Source organism: Hevea brasiliensis, chromosome 18, assembly GCF_030052815.1.
Source record: "Hevea brasiliensis isolate MT/VB/25A 57/8 chromosome 18, ASM3005281v1, whole genome shotgun sequence".
NCBI lineage: Eukaryota > Viridiplantae > Streptophyta > Magnoliopsida > Malpighiales > Euphorbiaceae > Hevea > Hevea brasiliensis.
In genome coordinates this window covers 44,324,414-44,342,604 of record NC_079510.1, presented here as the reverse complement: position 1 = coordinate 44,342,604, position 18,191 = coordinate 44,324,414, and the positions used below count along the sequence as shown (strand labels likewise).

The following is an 18,191-nucleotide window of genomic DNA, read 5'->3' as shown; positions in this document are numbered from 1 at the left end:
ATTATTTCTGTTTATATCATGGAGTTGATTATTGATTAGTAAACGCACGCACGTTAATTACCATTCAAAATTACGAAAACCTCGAACGAACGTAGGTTCATGGAGAAAATTTCTCCAAATTTATGATATAGATTCAATATTTTCTTGTTGAAAATCTAAAATGATTGAAAATATAAAAACTAATGACGTTTAATTTAGTAATATTGAAGCATTTTTTGAAAATTATTAAGTGTTTTGAATTTCAATTAGAAAAATAAATTGAATTTAGTACCACTACTATATAAACTAAAGGCTTTAGAACCCAATACTAGCAAAAGATGCAAGTGTGAACAATATTAATTTTAATAGACATTAATTAATTAATTAAGAAATAGTTAAGGTTTAGTCCACCATGCAGCAAATAATAAACTATAAACAAAATTCATTTTCCACCATGATGAAATTGAGCCAAATTTCTCATGTCAATGAGTTGAAACTCAACGAAAAGGGTTTGAATTCCACGCATCAGTGATTAACGTTAATCAACCTTTCTCTATTTGTTATAAATCACAACAAAATTTATTATAATTTTATAGCATATGTTTCTCCACCCATCACGGGTTTCTTGGAGGTATCCTCTTAGATTTTTTCCCCTCCATCGTCCCCACGTTGAAAATTAATGAAATTAAACATTATACAGTAGGAGAAGGCATCATTTGACGTTGATCTTAGCCTATAAAGTCATTTGACACCTTCAAAATTAGTTGTATCTTATTTAACGCTGAAATTTTATAAAAATATAACTATTTAACTCGTATCTTTACACAAAAAGATAAGTTGCATTTTTACTTTTAATTGTATTTTATTTGATTGCTGAATTTTATAAAAGTATTACTACTTAATCTCTACAATTAATGACTCACACGTGCTCTAACATAAATATTAATATTGTCTTGTATTAATGTGCTTTAGCAACTTCGACAATAATAGGAGAACACTCAAATGGCATCAATGATGGCACTATGAACATTTTTTCCTCTTGGTAATGCACAATAGGATACAATCTTCGGGTGACAATATACCTATTGTTTTCGACGACCAACACAAATTAGGTAGGCACTGATAAACTCCTCTCAGCCTTAACTTTATTTTCCAATTGATGGTGCTTAATTTGATAGAGATAGAGAGAATTAGAGCTATTATTATAATTTATATAATTATATAAATTTTAATAATAATATTTTATTATTTTCAATCTCCTAATTAACTTCGTTTTGCTAATGTCAGAAGTTTAATAGTTACATCAAATAAGATGCAATTAAAAGTAAAGGTTATGAAGTGATTTTTCATGTAAAGATGAGGATTTAAATAGTCATATTTTTATAAAATTTTAATGTCGATTGGAGATCAAATTAAATGCGTGATTTTTCAAATGAAAATTAGGGGTAAAAAGTTACTTTCAACCTTATATAATGCAAACACGAAAAATAAAAAAAGGGTTTTATTTAGATAATTTGTACTGAAAGCGAAAGCTTACGTACTGAATCATTCCTTCCCTTTCAAATGATATCCAATTTTCAAGTATTTTGCCTTCTTTATTGACTAATGACCCTAAACAACGACTGCCCATATGAATCAATGACTCCCGTGTCCTTATCTTACACCTCCCACCCTCCCACGCCCGAACACCCTTTATTAAAGACTTCCAAGAAGAGCAAAACCAACTTAAAAGCCTCATTCTTGCCCAGTAATTCTAGCTCTCTATAGCATCAAATTATTTAAAACAAGAAGTTCGCTAACCATGGGCAACATTTTAGGAGGGAAACAGACTGTAAAGATCATGAAGATAAGCGGGGAAACGTTCAAGTTAAAGACGCCGGTGAAGGCCGGTGAGGTGATTAAGGACTATCCAGGTCTTGTTCTCCTAGAATCAGAGGCAGTTAAGCATTATGGGATTAGGGCAAAGCCTCTGGAACCACACCAGGGGTTGGTGCCCAAGAGGCTCTATTTCCTAGTAGAGCTCCCAAAAGCTTCAACAGAGAAAACAACGAGAAGGGTTCGGTCGGAGATTACCATGAGTGCTAAAGACAGGCTCGAGAACCTAATGCTAGCAAGAAGATCAACATCTGATCTTTCGATAATAAACCCTAGTTCCTCCAGCAGCAGCATTGTCCCCGAGGAAAGCGGTGCAATGAGGGTGAAGATGAGGTTGCCCAAGGCACAAGTAGAGAAGTTAGTGCAAGAAAGCAAGGACGAGGCAGAGGCAGCTGCTAAGATTGTGGATCTTTGCATGGCAAACAAAGGAGGTAAAAATTCCAGTGAAATTGCCCCACAACAACAACTGCATTGGAAGAACGGCCATGGCAGAGCAGAGACCGAAAGTGTCAGGGCACGTGTAAGTTTTTCTATTATCCTCTTCTCATGCCATATTTTCCTGGGTTTAATTTCATTTTTATTATTGTTCATCAACTTTGAGATGGATTAAACAAGTATTTTTAGGGGTTGGCATTTGTTTATTTTCATTTTTAAGCCTAAAATACACTTTTGAGCTATGAAATTGAATCATATCAGGGAAGTGTCGGTGATGAGCATATGAGTTCTCTATTGATTCTATATAATTAATGTTGAGTTCCAATTGCAGTTTCTAATCACAAATTATTTGTGGCTTAATGGCCGGCACATCATTAGGGATTCTTTTTAATTAAAATTTTTTTTCAATATCATTAAGTTATATATTAATCTAGCTGAAATTATAATCCATAACATGTAAAGTAGTAAAATGTTTGATGCCTGTGCATGTACTAATACTTAAAATTTCAAAGAAGTTTCACTTCTAGAACGCTTTTCTTGGGGAAGTGTGAGGATGTGGAAGAAAAGCATGTGCAGTGTTCCTCTTCCTTAAGATCAAGAAGTGGCCAATTCAAGAACGTTTAGTTGTTCTTATTTGACCTAGTTAAAGATGTGTACTTGATATATATATATATATATATCCAAAGACATTTCAACCAAATTTATTATTTTTCACTCAAAGTGAATGATAGTCACAGTTGGAGACCTCAGCCAAATGTGCTTTGTCCAATTCTTCAACCTTTCCATGGCTTTGGTCAGAAAAAGACTAATTACTCTCTTGGGTTGAAATTTCATTACCCTTTTATTTTATATATTATTCGCCTTATCTTTTTTAAAAAGCATAAATTTTTAAATTAATTGATTGATCCATTGTTGCACATATATATATATATATATATATATATAATCCTTTTGGAAACTTGTGAATCTTAAGTCGTGCAGGCACGTTAATTAATTTATTATAATAGTTTTCTATCAAGAATCTTCAAATTCCATTTAATTAATTATTTTATTTATTTTTTTATTTTTTTGCAGAAGCGAGTGACTTTCCATCCGATCAGTGAAGGAGAGATGCAAATAGCAGTGGCTTCTTATTGAGAAAAAAATTCAAATGATGAAATATAATACGTGATGGATTACTATAAATAAATTATGATAAATTATGCATTCTCTCAGCTTCAGCCTACAAATTCTCATCTGCCAAACATTCCCTTGTATGTCTCCATTCTTGTACATAGAACAATTTAAAGGGATTTTGAGATTCTGATCAGTGAGGATTATGAAAGAGCATAAAGTGAGAGACATGTAAACTTCGACCTTTCACAATGACTATACCTCTATGATGATTAGGAGTTAATTTTCTTCTTATACATATAGTAGCTGGCTTTTTTTTGTTATTATCCATTTATTATTACTTTTTCTTGGACCATGCATTCTTTATGGCTTATTAAGAAACTTTCAACTTTCCCCTTAGACACTAGGCTGATAGAGAAAGGAAAATTATAATCTCGTATTTTGGATGGGGGAATTTGAAATATGAGATCTAAATTTTATAAAAATAAATATTTTATAGGAGCTTGGTGTGGTAGCTTTGCCGCTAATCTTGGGTTCTGCTCCATTTTGATGGCTGAGTTATGGGGGGTATATTATGGCTTAAAGTTGGCTTGGATATCTTTTTCTTCATACACACAGCAGTAGGAGCTATCCCTTACTCACGGTACAGAATATTGTAAATTAAATCATATTAAAGAATCTTCTTTGAGGTGATTCTTGCACATGTATTAAAAAAGATGTACAAAGACCTCAAAAAGGAATTTCTATTTCTATTCCCTCATATACAATCCTTCCTGTTTGGTCTATGTTTGCTAATACACAATATTTCAACAAAATGGAGGAGAATTTTCACCGGGATGGATTGCCAATCCTTCCAACTTATCTCCAGCTATGAACACTATTGCCTTATTAATGAACAAATGATTTTTGAATGGAAAGAATTGCAATGATTCGGTTTATGAAGACCATTGATCAGGAACTGTGAGAAAATAAGAAGTCATTGCTTTTCGAAATCTCTTCTTGTATTGTTTTGGAGAAATAATCGTTGGGGAAGCATTTTTCGGACCACCAAGTATTCCAGATGCCTTAACCCATGTCTCTAAATGCTTGTCCCATGTATATTGTCTCATGAAATCAATGATACCTACAACCAGCTCCTTTCTCTCATTGTCCAGTCCAACCAGCAAAGAGTAGTCCATTACATCAACAGACTGCACAAGCCCAAAGAACATATGAAAAACAAGTATGTATGATAAAAAGCACCAAAAGAGCTGATAGACAAAAGAAATCACAATCCGTAGGCTTTCCCTAGTGCAAGCGCTGACATTCCTAGCAATTAAATACATAAACAAATCTACTTCAACCACAAATATCATTTTGTTTTCTAGTTATGTCATGAACTTGCAGTCTCTCGAGATACCATCGTCTCCCTAGGACAACAGATGTAACCATGCATTTTATGGCAATTTTAACAACATTGAAATGGTTACTTGAAGAGCTTCAATTCAAAGATGCTAAAAGTTGTTCTTGATTATGTTTTGGTTTGCAAATATTAATTAACAACCAAATATCGAGAGTGTAGCGTATTTCAAGTACACCAAAAAGGAAAGATGACTATTCATCGAAACAACAGTGAAGATATTTTGGCTTCTGAAACCTTTTAAGAGTTAAATTTCAGCAACTGAGAATCTTCATAGCATTCTTCAATTAGCAAATGCTCAGAGTATGTTCTCATTCACAGTTAAAGAAAAGAAAATCTATACTAAAAATTGAGGATAAAAAACCTGATGTCTAAAATATTCGCAAGAGACTAAACAAAAAACTTACTGCCAAAAAAGATGTATCATTCCATATAGCTCTCTCCAGTCTTCTCTTCGCCTTGCTTCCAAGAAATATGGGCTCCGTACGCAGTGTTTCTACCAAATTCATGTCTAACAATACTTTGTTCTTGCCATTTGTTTCTGGATTATAGCGTGATCGGGCAGAACCCTTAAGATCATAGATCCTTGCAATATTTCTCCTAAAAAACAGATTTTCCATCACCATTATATCCATTTTCATTTCCCTGCCACCTTTCAAGTGCTTTACAATAACCTGTGACCAAAAATATGTATAACTTAAAAAGTTTACTAATTAGCCCCAGCCCAGTGGCCCATGCATGTTGAGCACAGATCAAAAAATATTAAGTCTAACCTGATAAATACCAAGAACTTTTGCAAGGCAAGTTGGACTTCCTGAACTAAGAGAATCTGTCAAGTATTTGAAGTATTCTGATGCAAATTCTTCAAAAGATTCCAGCTCAGTCTTTTTGACTTGTTTTATAATAAATCTCTCATCCAACGACTTGGCAAAATACACATTGCTTTTTCCCCCTTGTGCACTCCATCTCTGACACCGACTCAAGGAACGTACAAAATCAACTTCACTAGGGCAGCATTTCTTCCGAAGAGAGTCAAACTGCTTAGCAAAATAACAAGTGACAGAAAACTTTACTTTGCCTCCAGCAGTTGAGGAATCATCAGCATAAGTTATTGTTAAATGCGGAGACCTTTTGGAATCCATAAACAGTGTACCAATGGATGTTGAAGGATCTTCGGACCCATAACTTCCGTGACGGATATAATCCAAGTCCGCGGAACCAAAAGACTGCCAGGCTGAAAATGTGGAAGTTGCAAAATCATCCTTGCAATGCTCATTCATACTCCAGCTTCCTTCATTCTCATTGGACTTGCCTGCAACCCAATCCTCGTATTCCTTGGAACTAAGGGCATATGATACTATGCTGGCAGGATCGTTGTCATACACACCAATAACAATATCATTGTGGCTCCTCTGAGGAAGCAACAACCGAGCCCCTCCAGCCATATGAGATGCAGTGGAGATAAATGTGGGTGCAGAACTGGGCAATAAATTCAATATCTGTGCCTCCAATGGCAATATTTGGGAGTGAGTCCTCGTTGCATTTGAAATAGGATCTCTCACCATACTCCTGTAATACCCAGATGCATGGAATGATTTGAGAGTCGACAAATACAATGAAGGAGGCAATCCTTTCCGGATTCTTTCTTGGAATCTCAATGCAGAGTCAAAAGAATGAACTCTTACTGGCGCCAGCATCCTTTTAGAAGGAGGATTATCATGCATATTTATCTGTTTAACGGACCCAAATTGGAATCCATCTGTCTGAGACAAATGTGGAGGTTGAATTTTTGTCAGTAGTTGATCAGTACCTGTCCATGCAGAATCAATTCTGTCAGACAGATTGGAAGCCTTGGAGGGGATATCATTAAAGGACATATTATTTGCAGCAATTTCCCCATCTGAACGTACTTCCTCCTCTCTGTCATGACGATATAGAGGCATCATAGAATCTTCATCAACCAAATGTTGAAAGGACAGACTATTCTTATTCAGCTCTGACAGTAGGTCATTCCCAACAAAATCAGGCGATTTTGAACAGCTGGAGACATTTTCTACATGACCATATTCCAGTATGCAGTCATCGTAAGATATATCACCTCGTGACTCGTTCACCTGTGTATTGGATGTTTCCACATGTATAGCCTTGACAACAGAATTTGTCTTCAGGTGAGAATCCAATGAATAAAGCCGAAGATCCCAAGCATGCGAACCAATTAGAAGAGAACGTCTCATGCGATTAACTTCTAAAATGTCTAAACTTGCCAGACCCCGTTGTGAACTCTCCACGGCAGCCACTTGTAGCATGCCCTATTTACAGAGGATCATATTAGAAGATTCATCACTCATAAATAATGTGTGCTTGCCACAGGCATTTTACAAGATATTACATGAAAGAAATTTTTTATACCGATAGTTCATAAATCCAAGAGATATTCTTGTGTGCACTTACAGTGTAATCATCTTTTTCCTTTCTAAGTTTGTCTTTCAGCTCCATGATTCGATTCTGTATTTCATTCATATCTGACAGCCCACTTCCAAAATACTTACTTCTGTGTTCCATGCTGTCAAGTGCATTAGATATCTCAGCATAGAAGGCCTCAATGTTGCCCAAAAGCTGCATAAGACAAAAAAAAATTCAAAAACACTGATAATCAACTTGAAAACATGAACAAATTACTGAACAAATTACTGAACTTCTTCCTTTTTAAGTATCTGCCAAATATGATCATGCAATAACCAAGCTGATATTCTTAAAAGCACCTCAGCTGCCTCTTTTCTTATCCACTCTTGCTGAATATGGACATTGAATTCAAGCACTGCTGGGGGCAAATGAACATTGAGAATATCAATAGGAGAATAGCGGAAGAATGCAACCATGCTCCCAAACCTGCCAGATGAGATTTACCATTGATTACTGTTAACTACACTCGACAGCTAAACACTCAATTAATGCCAAACCACAAGAATTTACCCATAAAACCGAAGGCAGTCCCTCTGCAATGAATGGCCACAGGGAGCCACGCGATTAGCAGTTGCATGGTTTGAAAAGCTCAATTCCAAAAACTTTCCAAAAGAAAGTCCCCAAGCGGCATCTGACATAACCACTCTACAAGTTGCCGGTGGGACTCCATCTATATGAGCACATCTTAGACACCGATGCCACATCCATATCTTACCATCTCTTTCCCCAGGTAGCTTAACAGAGGAAAGGGATCTAACATTGATTGTAAGATTTCCCTGCTGGTGAGTGTAACATAGCACATGTGCTTCAGCTGGCTCCTTACAAGACCTACAATAGGATGTCTGAAAACTAATCTATTAATATTTAAGCTTGAAATGCATAGTAGGCAATAGCACATAAATGGTCAAAAGAAACTCATAATGAATCACCTGATCAAACAGGTCATCACGCAGATATCTTCCAAGTGGTTTGTCAAAAGATCCATAGAACTTTATGCGCAGAAGCCGAGAGCGTTCACATACAGTTCCCTTCACCACACAGCGGCTTGAAAAAGATACAAGTATACTCTGGTGTGTGTCAGTGGCTGAGAAGTATTCACTAGAGACTTCATCTTCATCAATCCCCTCTGGTTTTGTTGATTCGAGAGTCTCCCTAAGCCGCCTTTCCTCTTGAGCAATGTTATCTTGCAATTCTGGTCGTGAAAGGTTTTGAATACCTGAAGGAGGAATCATAAGCATCTTCTGATCCTCAAATTCTTTTACAGCGAACGACTCCAATCCCACATTCAACTCTAAGTTATCATGGTATGCATCAGAGGGTGTATTTCCAAACCCACAATCCTCAGAACTGGGAAATAAAGGAAGACTATTGCTAGTATCAAGGTGTATTAATGGTTCTGATCCTACATGCTCTGGTTTGAGATCCAGAGGCTTCCCATCTTGGGCAAAGGCACCAGCAGTGGCATGGAAATCAGTTGGAGGGATTAGTGAAATAGCATTATCTGTTGTTGTCCTCTCTGGTATAGCAATTGAGTGTTTAAGTTTCATCTTTGGAAGACTTGCACCCTCATCAGCAAGGAAGGAAGTCTCAAGGGACAAATGATAGGCTGCAAAAACTGCATATTGAACAACATGCTTAACCTTCTTTAGTTCTTCACGACATGTGCCTCTCAGCAGGACCTACAAATCGACAACAACTTGATCACAGAGAGAACCAAGTTCTGAAGGTTCACCATTTGCAAATTCAAAGATAGAAATGCTCATGAGATTAACAGCAAGAAAATTTCAATGATAAGAATAGGAACATTTAGCTTGCCCACAGCAGGAGTATTATCGAGAGTATCAACAAGCAAAAAATTACAACATTCTAAACATGCATCAAGTTTTATATCATATTAAACCAGTAACCTACTACACACGTTATGTTCTAGTGGAACTACATTTACAATCTACTACCCTATTAACCCACAAAGTACCCATAGTCTAAACAAGCGCTTATCATTTCTCAAGAGATTTTAGCGCATGGGGTAAGCTAAATTAGGAGAGAATACCACAAATGCCATGCATATTGAAGAAATAATAGGGTGTTTTAAGGATCAATTTAAAGTGAATACCCAAACCGCAAATTTTCAGCAAATTGCTCATAAAGTATAGAAAAAGTGACGTGTGAGTGTGAAACTGAAGCATTAGTCAGACAACTATAATTAAACCATTCAAGATTAACCAGATTATTAACCTACCCAAGGACAGCTAGTACTTACTATCATGCTATATTTTATGAGTTACAAGACTAAGCAAGTAAATAACATTTTCCCATGTTGAAAAATGTTAGGGACTTTGAGAAAAGATTAGGACTGCACTATGACGTGGTTGGTAACTTCTTTTATCATTATTATGGTTCTTTAAATCACCTGTCCAATAACTGACACCTAAAATGAAATAAAATCAAAATAAGCAACTTCCTATCTAATTACATTTACATGGCTAAGTTAAGAGCAATATAAGAATATCTTAAACAAAATGTGACCTGAGAATTTATTACTAAAAATCTATTAGATTCCACTCTATATCAAGCTGTATTATTGGAACAAAACTAAAAAAATTCAAAACCAAATAAAAATCAATGAGCATTAAAATAAAATATAATCAACATTGTGGATAATATTGACTCTATGCAAATGGATACATCATTACACAGTTCAGGAGTGTTTCAAAAGCCTGAAGGACAAATGTTCCATCACCAAAACAACAGATACACATTCATACCACAATAAGAACATAAATAACAAGATATATGTGTTTATTTGTTTTAAAACCCCATCCCCTCCAAATTCAAGTTGACGGAGAAGGGATAATAACTTGGAATATTAGACGTTACCGTGCATCCTAGACGCCTTGGACATCCTTCAAAAAACATCAATGTTTTAGAAGGCTTTTTGTTGAACTGATTGACAGTCTCATGTTCTTCAGATACTCTCTCTACTCGGAACAGTTCACAGTGCCCCAATCGTGTTGTAGAAATATTGTCAATTGATGGACTGATAAAAGCACCAATGCACCGAGCTATCCGCTCCAGTAATGGCCTTTTCACATTGAGCACCAAAGAAATTTCCTTTGCCAATAGATATTCTTGGGCGTATGGAGATACACTCTTCTCTACTAGCAGAACATTTGGGCGAAGAGCCTCTATTTTTGACATAATCATCTTCAGATGATCATTTTCCTATGCAAAAAAGAATAGGTTCAGAACTTCATTTGCATAACATTGTCATCTACAAAAGAGACCAAGAATGAGATCAGCAATGATGAATATACCTGTTGCACCAAGGTATTAAAAGATGCCAACTGATTCACAACACTCTGATATTCGAGTGCTCCTCCTAAAAGAAGTAATCTGGGATTTTTGTACTGTGTAGTCATGCGCTTATGCTTTATATTTTTTGTACAAACTACTCCCTTCACAAGGGTGCTGCAAGCATAAAAGAAATTCAAACTTAAAGATTGACGACATAAAGTTGAAAAGGAAAAATATTTGGAGTCCAAAGGCATAGGGCACATGCAAGAGGTTATGCAAATAATACCTATCACTTGGACTTCCTGATGCTATACATTTAACCTTTACATAATTACCAGGATCCATACTGCCTCCTCTGCTAGTATCCGGTTTCACAAAATTTGCAGCTTGCCATGCTATTGTTGTGACTATGTCAAGCCAGTCCTCACCACCATCATTGCTGACTTTGATACCCTCCCCATGTAGAAGCTGGGATACAAGAGCCCTAAAATGCCCTTGTATCACAGCTCTGAGAGGCTCCTTGTTAACCTCATTCTGTTTCTCCTTTGATGGAAACATTCTAGAGAGGCTACTAGTGGATGAGAACAATGCACCAGAGTCCCCAATATCATCATCGTCATCATCATATGTAAAGAAACTACTCTCTGTCTCATCATTTTCATCCTCAGGGGGTGGAGGAAACCAGATACAACCATCACTTTCAAAATCCAATGGTTTTTTAGACTTGTCACATTGGTTCTGCAACATTGACACATCATCGGAGTAATCATCAGTATTTTTTGGATCACCAGTCCCTTTGTCAGGCATTCTTATAAACGACACAGTTTCTTGATCAAAGGGACGATCATTCTGAGATAATGGGCTTCCCTCTTGTTCCTGCTGTACAGAATGCCCAACTCTATAGGAAGCAAAATCAATCCTGGAAGGGCTTTCTAAAGGACTTGATCCCACTGACTTACAACTGTAGAAATCAAGTCTAGCACTAACACTACTTGCATCTATATCTGAAACATCATGATAATATTCACATGATAGGCTGCATATGTGCTTCCCTGAATCCTCTGCCTCTTCTTCATCACTCCTACATTAGTAAATATACAGAAAAAAGACATGAACATACAACAGAAAAGGGAAAACAAAATACAAAAGCAAAATATGCAAATTCTAATGGAATATATAGCATGTCTGAGAAAACGTATGATAAGTTATATCGACACTTTTGTTTAGCTATGGGTACTCATATGTTAATATTATAATCTAGATAAAAGTGTTTACCTGCTTGGAGAGTGACGATCAGATACTAGAGATGGGTGAGCACTAAATGAGGTCATACTCCTGCTGGTTACTGGGAGGGGAGAATACCCACTATCCCTGGATTCAAGATAGCGAGCAAGGTTATCACTCTGGATTGATTCACCACCAAAAGAAGGGGATGGAGTCTCAGGGCTCTCTCGAGGAGACTCTGAGGGATGCACTTTTTCACTATTCCTCCTCCCACCTTCACGTTTCACATGAAACCCAATACAGAACTTGCAGGACTTGATACCATCCCTGTAATCAGCATTGCTTTTCACATCACTAGATTCAATAACAGCTGGAGATTCGTAGCCCCTAGCACATTTGATGCACAACCACCTACCGCAACTTTGACAGTGGTATCCATTGAAAAGCCCAGTGAAGTTTGTATTACACTCGCAACACATTTTGAGACTGCTATTGTGCATCTGAAATTCACCAGATAACGAAGATGGTGATAGATCGCTTGTCCCCCACGAAATCCAAGACTTAACCTTGTCTAGTAGATCTGTTAGTGAAGTATCAGGTACTCGAATAGAATGCCAAAAAGCCCAACAAGAATTACAACCCAGTATAAACCCCAATTTCTACTTCCTCTTCTTCTTCTTCTTCTTCTTCTTGTAAATTGAGTATGATAAAAAGAATAAAAATAGCAAAATCCAACAACAGTTGACAAGTTGATCAGATATTCAGGTATGGTAAAAGGGATACAAGACTGGAAAAAGGGGAACCCACAAAAAGAAAAAACGGTGGGTGATCAGGGGCTGTAAAATGGTAGGATTTTTTTTGTGTGGGTTTAGTGTATTGATGAGATTTAATGTAAGAAAGGGAAAGAAAATCCTCCAAAAATCGCAAATATTTATTCAAGGAGGAAAGCCCCAGAACTAAATAGATTCAAATGATACCGCCAATCTAGCACTATTTACACCAAAATCTATCACAACAAATAACAATATTATCCAAAGATAATAAAAGGTAATATAGTTCAAAGAAGAAAAAGAAAAAACAAAACCCCACCTAAAATCTAACAAATCCCGGATTCATCAAGAATGCATCCGCAGATCGATAGAAGCATATCACGAAGAAAGAAAAGCGAAAAAAACAAAAAAGAGAAGCAAACAGTGAAGAGAGGATTAAATACGAGGCAAAATGAGGAGGAAAATGAGGAGTACGAAGAGGGTTCCCTTTCTTCCGGAGCTTGCACGATTCTCTAAGTCTCTTCTCTTCTTCTGCACTTCTTCTTCTTCTTCTACTGCTACTATAACTATTCCCACCACCATCTTTCCCGGTTTCTTTACTTTCATTTCTAATTTCTAATTCTCTCTTCTTTTTCTATTATTAATATTTTATGATTCTCTTTCTCAGTCCTCACCTTCCATTTGGATCAGGGTTTAATATTCTCTCTCTTCATTCATTGGCCACTTTTATTAATTAAGGTTTTTATTATTTTAATTTTAATAATTTTCTTTAATTCTGTTAGTTGTGTAAGCAGCCTCTGGTCAGTGGTCAGCGATCTGTGTAATAACTGCTTGAATTTTTTTATCAATTTTTTTCTTTTCAAATTAAGTAATTAGTTATATTTAGGTGTTATTTGATCGGAGAATTTAAGTTATGTTTTGTAAAATATAATATAATTAAAAATTATAATATAATATGATTATATTATTATTATTTATTATATTTATATATTTAATTACAAAGTAAAAATAAAAATGATGTGTTACAATAATAAATTTAATTTTAATATTTAATTTATTTATAATATTAATAATAAATAATAATTATTATAATAATTAATAATTAAATAATTTATTAAATTAATTTTTTTATATTATTAAACATCGTAATGAAATATATAATAAAATCACGTTTATATTATAATTTTAATTACGTCATACTAGGACATATTTATTTATAAAAAATTGAAATAATTTTTTTAAAAAATTATTAAAAAAATTACATAAAATAATTTCATATTCAAATATGTCAATTTTATAAATAGATAACAGAAAAATTAATTTTTTAAATTTAATTAAAATTTAAAACAGCTTTAAGTTGTTTTTCAATATTTTTTACTGTTTTTCTTTATAAAAAAAATTCACATTTTTTATTATTTTTTAAATAAAAAACAATGACTTTTTAATTTAAAATTAAAAAGTATATAATTTTCATAATTAAAATTAAATAATTATTTAAAAATATTTATTTATAATGATAAAAAAAATTAATTATATTATTATATAATAAATGAATAACCTATTTTAAAATAATTTTGTTAAAACAATTAGTTTTAAATATATCTTATAATGATATATTTCTTTTAATTATGAATGATATGAATATTTTTTATTTTTTAAATTAACAAATTGTTTTATATTATTGAGAGGTGAATGTGTTTTTTATATTTTTCTTTATTTTTTAAAATTTTGTTGAAATTAAATTTTAAATAAAAACTTTTTTTAAAAATTTTTATTAATTGAATCTGTTATATTGGGTTAAATTATAATTTTTTGAACAATTAATTATTTGATTTCCTGAAAAAATTTAATTTTTTTTATCAAGCCTGAAATTATTATTTAATTGCCAAGAGTCAAATATTATTTAAAAAAAAAAGTCAATATCCTGCGGCACTCATTTTCAATATATTTTACTTTTGCGTTCCCCACGTAATTAAACATGAATATAAGCTCAAATTTGTTGAAAAAAAAATTAACAATTTATAAATAAAAAAGAAAATTAATTTGTTCTAAAATTATAGTAATAAATTCACATCACAATTGATAATTTTGACTCATTATATTTGAAATATTTAAAGAAATCTTATAAAATCTCAAATCAAATTAACTGAACAAAAATTGCATATTAATCGTTAACTAAAGATTTTGTTGTGATCCCTTCACTGAATAATAATGGTTAGTATTAACAAGCATTTTACGACGAGCGTGTAATTCACGCTCCGTTGACAACTACTATAATATTTTGAAGTGGTGGGTCTAGCATTCCCTAGACCTTTCTTCTGTTTTTTTTTTTTTTTTATTCAGATAATATAATATAACTTATGATTATATATTACATTAGATCACCTCTAGGAATATACAATTTTTATACTCTTAATTAAAAATAATTATATAAAAAAAGGAAAAGTTGGATGAGGGTATAGAAGTAGAATAGAAATACAGGTAGGGAGGTTTGGCAGCAAATGTTAGGAGGAATTTGGTTTGGTGAGAAGACAACATCTGCAAAGGTGGTGTGTGCAGCCAATGAAGGCCGAAAGTGGGGGCTTTTTTGCTCTATCTTTTCTTCTCTAAATACTTTTTCTCCTTGACGTTTTCTTGGCCAAAGAAAATGATATTATTATTTCCCAAATTCCCTAGTTGTGTGTCTCAATTTCTTTTTCTTGGACTGTGACCAAATTGAAATCAGAAGGTTTCTCTTCTCATGGTAATGCTTATGAAGCATAAAGATCAGAGACACCCAAATAAAAAAGAAAGTAACATCATTGCTGCCCATGTATAGTCGCAAAGGGGATAAGAATAGTGGAGTGAGCCGCCCCTCTATACACAAATTTCCATCATCATCATCTATGACTCATCTCCATGTGAGGAGATTTTGTTTTTTTTTTTGAATTACTTTTGGATGGTTTTTGGAGAATCCATGGCCTCTCTCGATCCCTTTTCTTTTTCTCCTTCTTATTGTATAATAATTTAATTAGTTTGTTGTCAAATTTAGGGTACAAGTGGCCCCACTTCTATATTACCACGTTCTCCACCACAACCATTAAAATATAACACTTACCCATTTGCTCCATTTTATTATAAATTCAGTTGGAAAACACATCTATGTCCCTCGAGAATCTTAGTAATACCCATAGTCAAATTTGTCATTAGGATATTGCTAGAAAACTCAAACATCTAGGGCTTGAACAAAATACAATGAGATTTTTGTGCCTAGTGAAGTGCAAACTTGTTTAAACATGATGTTATATATGGTGTCATCATCCAACTTTTGGATCAAAAAGTAATCACACATTTAGCCAAATTACAAAAGGTTTTGTCATTAATTGGTTTCTTTCAAGATATCTCTCGATGGTATGAAGGAATGCGTTGCCATCCCTATACAAGTTCAAGAAATGCTTGTTATTGTGCTCTTATTTTAATCGTTCCTTTGCAAGAAAATTAGGGATTTTTCATGTATTATGGCCTATGATATGTATGTATTTTCAATAATTTGGTCTGCTATAATATTCTTGATGATGATGCGAAAGGGCATAATAAACTCTACCCACTTAGCTTCATTGTCTAATCAGCTTCTTGATTTTTAGCACTAATCAAATGGTAAATATCTCAATTAAGGTGATGAATTTTGCTAAAGCAAAAGTTGTTTGACAAGGCTTTCTGTTTCCTAGGTTTTAATTGATTTTTTTGCCTTTGCTTACTAATGACACATCAAAAGGTTGTCATGAGATGGGAGAATGTCAAATATGGGATTAATAGTCACTATTAGGTTAAAATGACATTAATTAAGGGTTGATTAACACCACCAACTTTATCATTTTGATTGAAATTAATTCAAATTAAGCCCTCTTTTTAATCTACCTCCACTCGCAAAAAATATTAATAAAAAAAAAGTAACTCTGCACAATCATAAATAATGCAATTATATAATTTAAACAATTGATTAATATGAATCTCATCATATATTAATAATACATATTGTATAATCATATTATTTATAGTTGTGTTTAGCATTTTCTTTAATACAAAATATTATTTCATTGCATTAAAAAGTATAAAAAAAAAAAAAAGGTTTCATCTTTCTGAAACCTTTCATTACTTCCATTGAGGACCAGGGAGAAAGGGATGTTAGGCAAGTGAAAGTGGCCAGCCACCTTTGAAACCCACCTTTAGCTTTGCACTAATTGCACAAAAAAGTCTCTTTACACCGCTTGCCAAGAACTGCAAGAAACCTCTTAAATTTTCCAAACTAATATCTGAGCACGAGGTTTTCTGGAGGCTGGGGGAAAGCAGTTGAGAGCAAGTAAAGCTCCATAATTCCCATTCTTATAATCTAATTTTGTCCATTGGAATTTGTAAGAACGAAAGATGAAATGTTCTTTTCAACATAAATACCCTCCTTCACTTTCAAACCTGATAATGACTGCCTAATGCCTTTGATTTAGAGCCTTTTGCATTAACTATGGGAATATATCATTTAGTATATTTTATATTTTCAATTAATACATAAAATTCTTTTCAAATTATGAAGCCCTTATGAAAAAGTTTTAAGGAAAACATTTTTTTGTCCCTGAATTTTAATATTTTTGTCAATTAAATCCTTGCAACTTTGTTTGATGGGATTGAGTGTAAAACTTGTTTCAACATGACTATTAAGTATCAATTACGACATTCAATAATAAATTTATAGAATTATTTTTTTTTTCACAAGGAAAGTATTGGCAGGCAATATTACTTGCAAGCACAGGTAACATAAATGCTAGGGATAGGAATTTGCTATTGGGTAGTAATTGCCATTAAAAACCACCCCATTTTTAGTTACAGTCTGGTAGAAATCAATGCATTGCCTTGAAGGATTTCTTTTCTTTTAATTTCCTTTTTTTTTTTTAAAAAAAATTCTATAAATTTATTGTTTTTGGTTACTTGTCAATTAGTCAAGCTTAGCAACATGCTTTATATATATGTGTGTATGAAAATTTTTCTGAAGGGGTCTAATATAATAATGGAGCTACATGCTATTGAATGTGCTAATTGATAAACTTTTAAAATATATAAAATATTTTTAATAATTTTTAATAAATTTTCATTAAAATTAATTAAAAAAATTGGATTAAATTTATATTTTAAATTAATATATATATAACTATGTGTTAAATTTGGAGAGAGTATTGGCCAAATTATAATTAATTTATTTTAATTTGAGCTTATATAAGTGATTATATTGCTTTACACATCAAAATGACTAGTCAAGTTAATGTTACAATTTAAACACTTATATATTGCCATTTTACTTCATATCTTTTCATGTGGGATTCTCACACTATGTAATTTATTTTTCTAAAAAAAATTATTTCATTTATTTATTAAATTTTAATTTTAATATTTTAAATGGTATATAAAAATTTAAGAGATACATAAAAATATGTTTCAATTCCATTAGTAGCATAAATAATAAGAAAAATATTCAATTTGTAATCATCATTTTAATTATTAAAAATTCAAAACTTAAAATTAACTACTTAAATAAATGAATTTATTAAATAAAATGTTAGCTTTATCACTAAGTTAATTTTAAATATAAAATTAATTAAAAAAATAACTAC

At 33.1% G+C, this 18,191-nt stretch overlaps 2 protein-coding genes across 2 annotated transcripts; one reads left to right on the top strand and one right to left on the bottom strand.

Annotated features, from left to right (window-relative positions):
* Positions 1 to 1,677: 1,677 nt before the first annotated feature.
* Positions 1,678 to 3,728, top strand: LOC110650205 (uncharacterized protein At1g66480). The gene is made up of 2 exons (XM_021805054.2): positions 1,678 to 2,374; positions 3,364 to 3,728. The coding sequence occupies exons 1-2, from the start codon at positions 1,781 to 1,783 to the stop codon at positions 3,424 to 3,426; spliced, it is 657 nt and encodes a 218-aa protein (XP_021660746.1). The 5' UTR covers positions 1,678 to 1,780; the 3' UTR covers positions 3,427 to 3,728.
* A 399-nt stretch (positions 3,729 to 4,127) lies between these two features.
* On the bottom strand, positions 4,128 to 13,246 carry LOC110650204 (putative 1-phosphatidylinositol-3-phosphate 5-kinase FAB1C). Its single transcript, XM_021805053.2, has 11 exons — positions 11,834 to 13,246; positions 10,845 to 11,639; positions 10,579 to 10,732; positions 10,142 to 10,486; positions 8,194 to 8,943; positions 7,775 to 8,106; positions 7,564 to 7,690; positions 7,253 to 7,417; positions 5,575 to 7,110; positions 5,209 to 5,475; positions 4,128 to 4,592 (listed from the first exon to the last, which is right to left on the bottom strand). The coding sequence occupies exons 1-11, from the start codon at positions 12,280 to 12,282 to the stop codon at positions 4,338 to 4,340; spliced, it is 5,175 nt and encodes a 1,724-aa protein (XP_021660745.2). The 5' UTR covers positions 12,283 to 13,246; the 3' UTR covers positions 4,128 to 4,337.
* Positions 13,247 to 18,191: the final 4,945 nt, after the last annotated feature.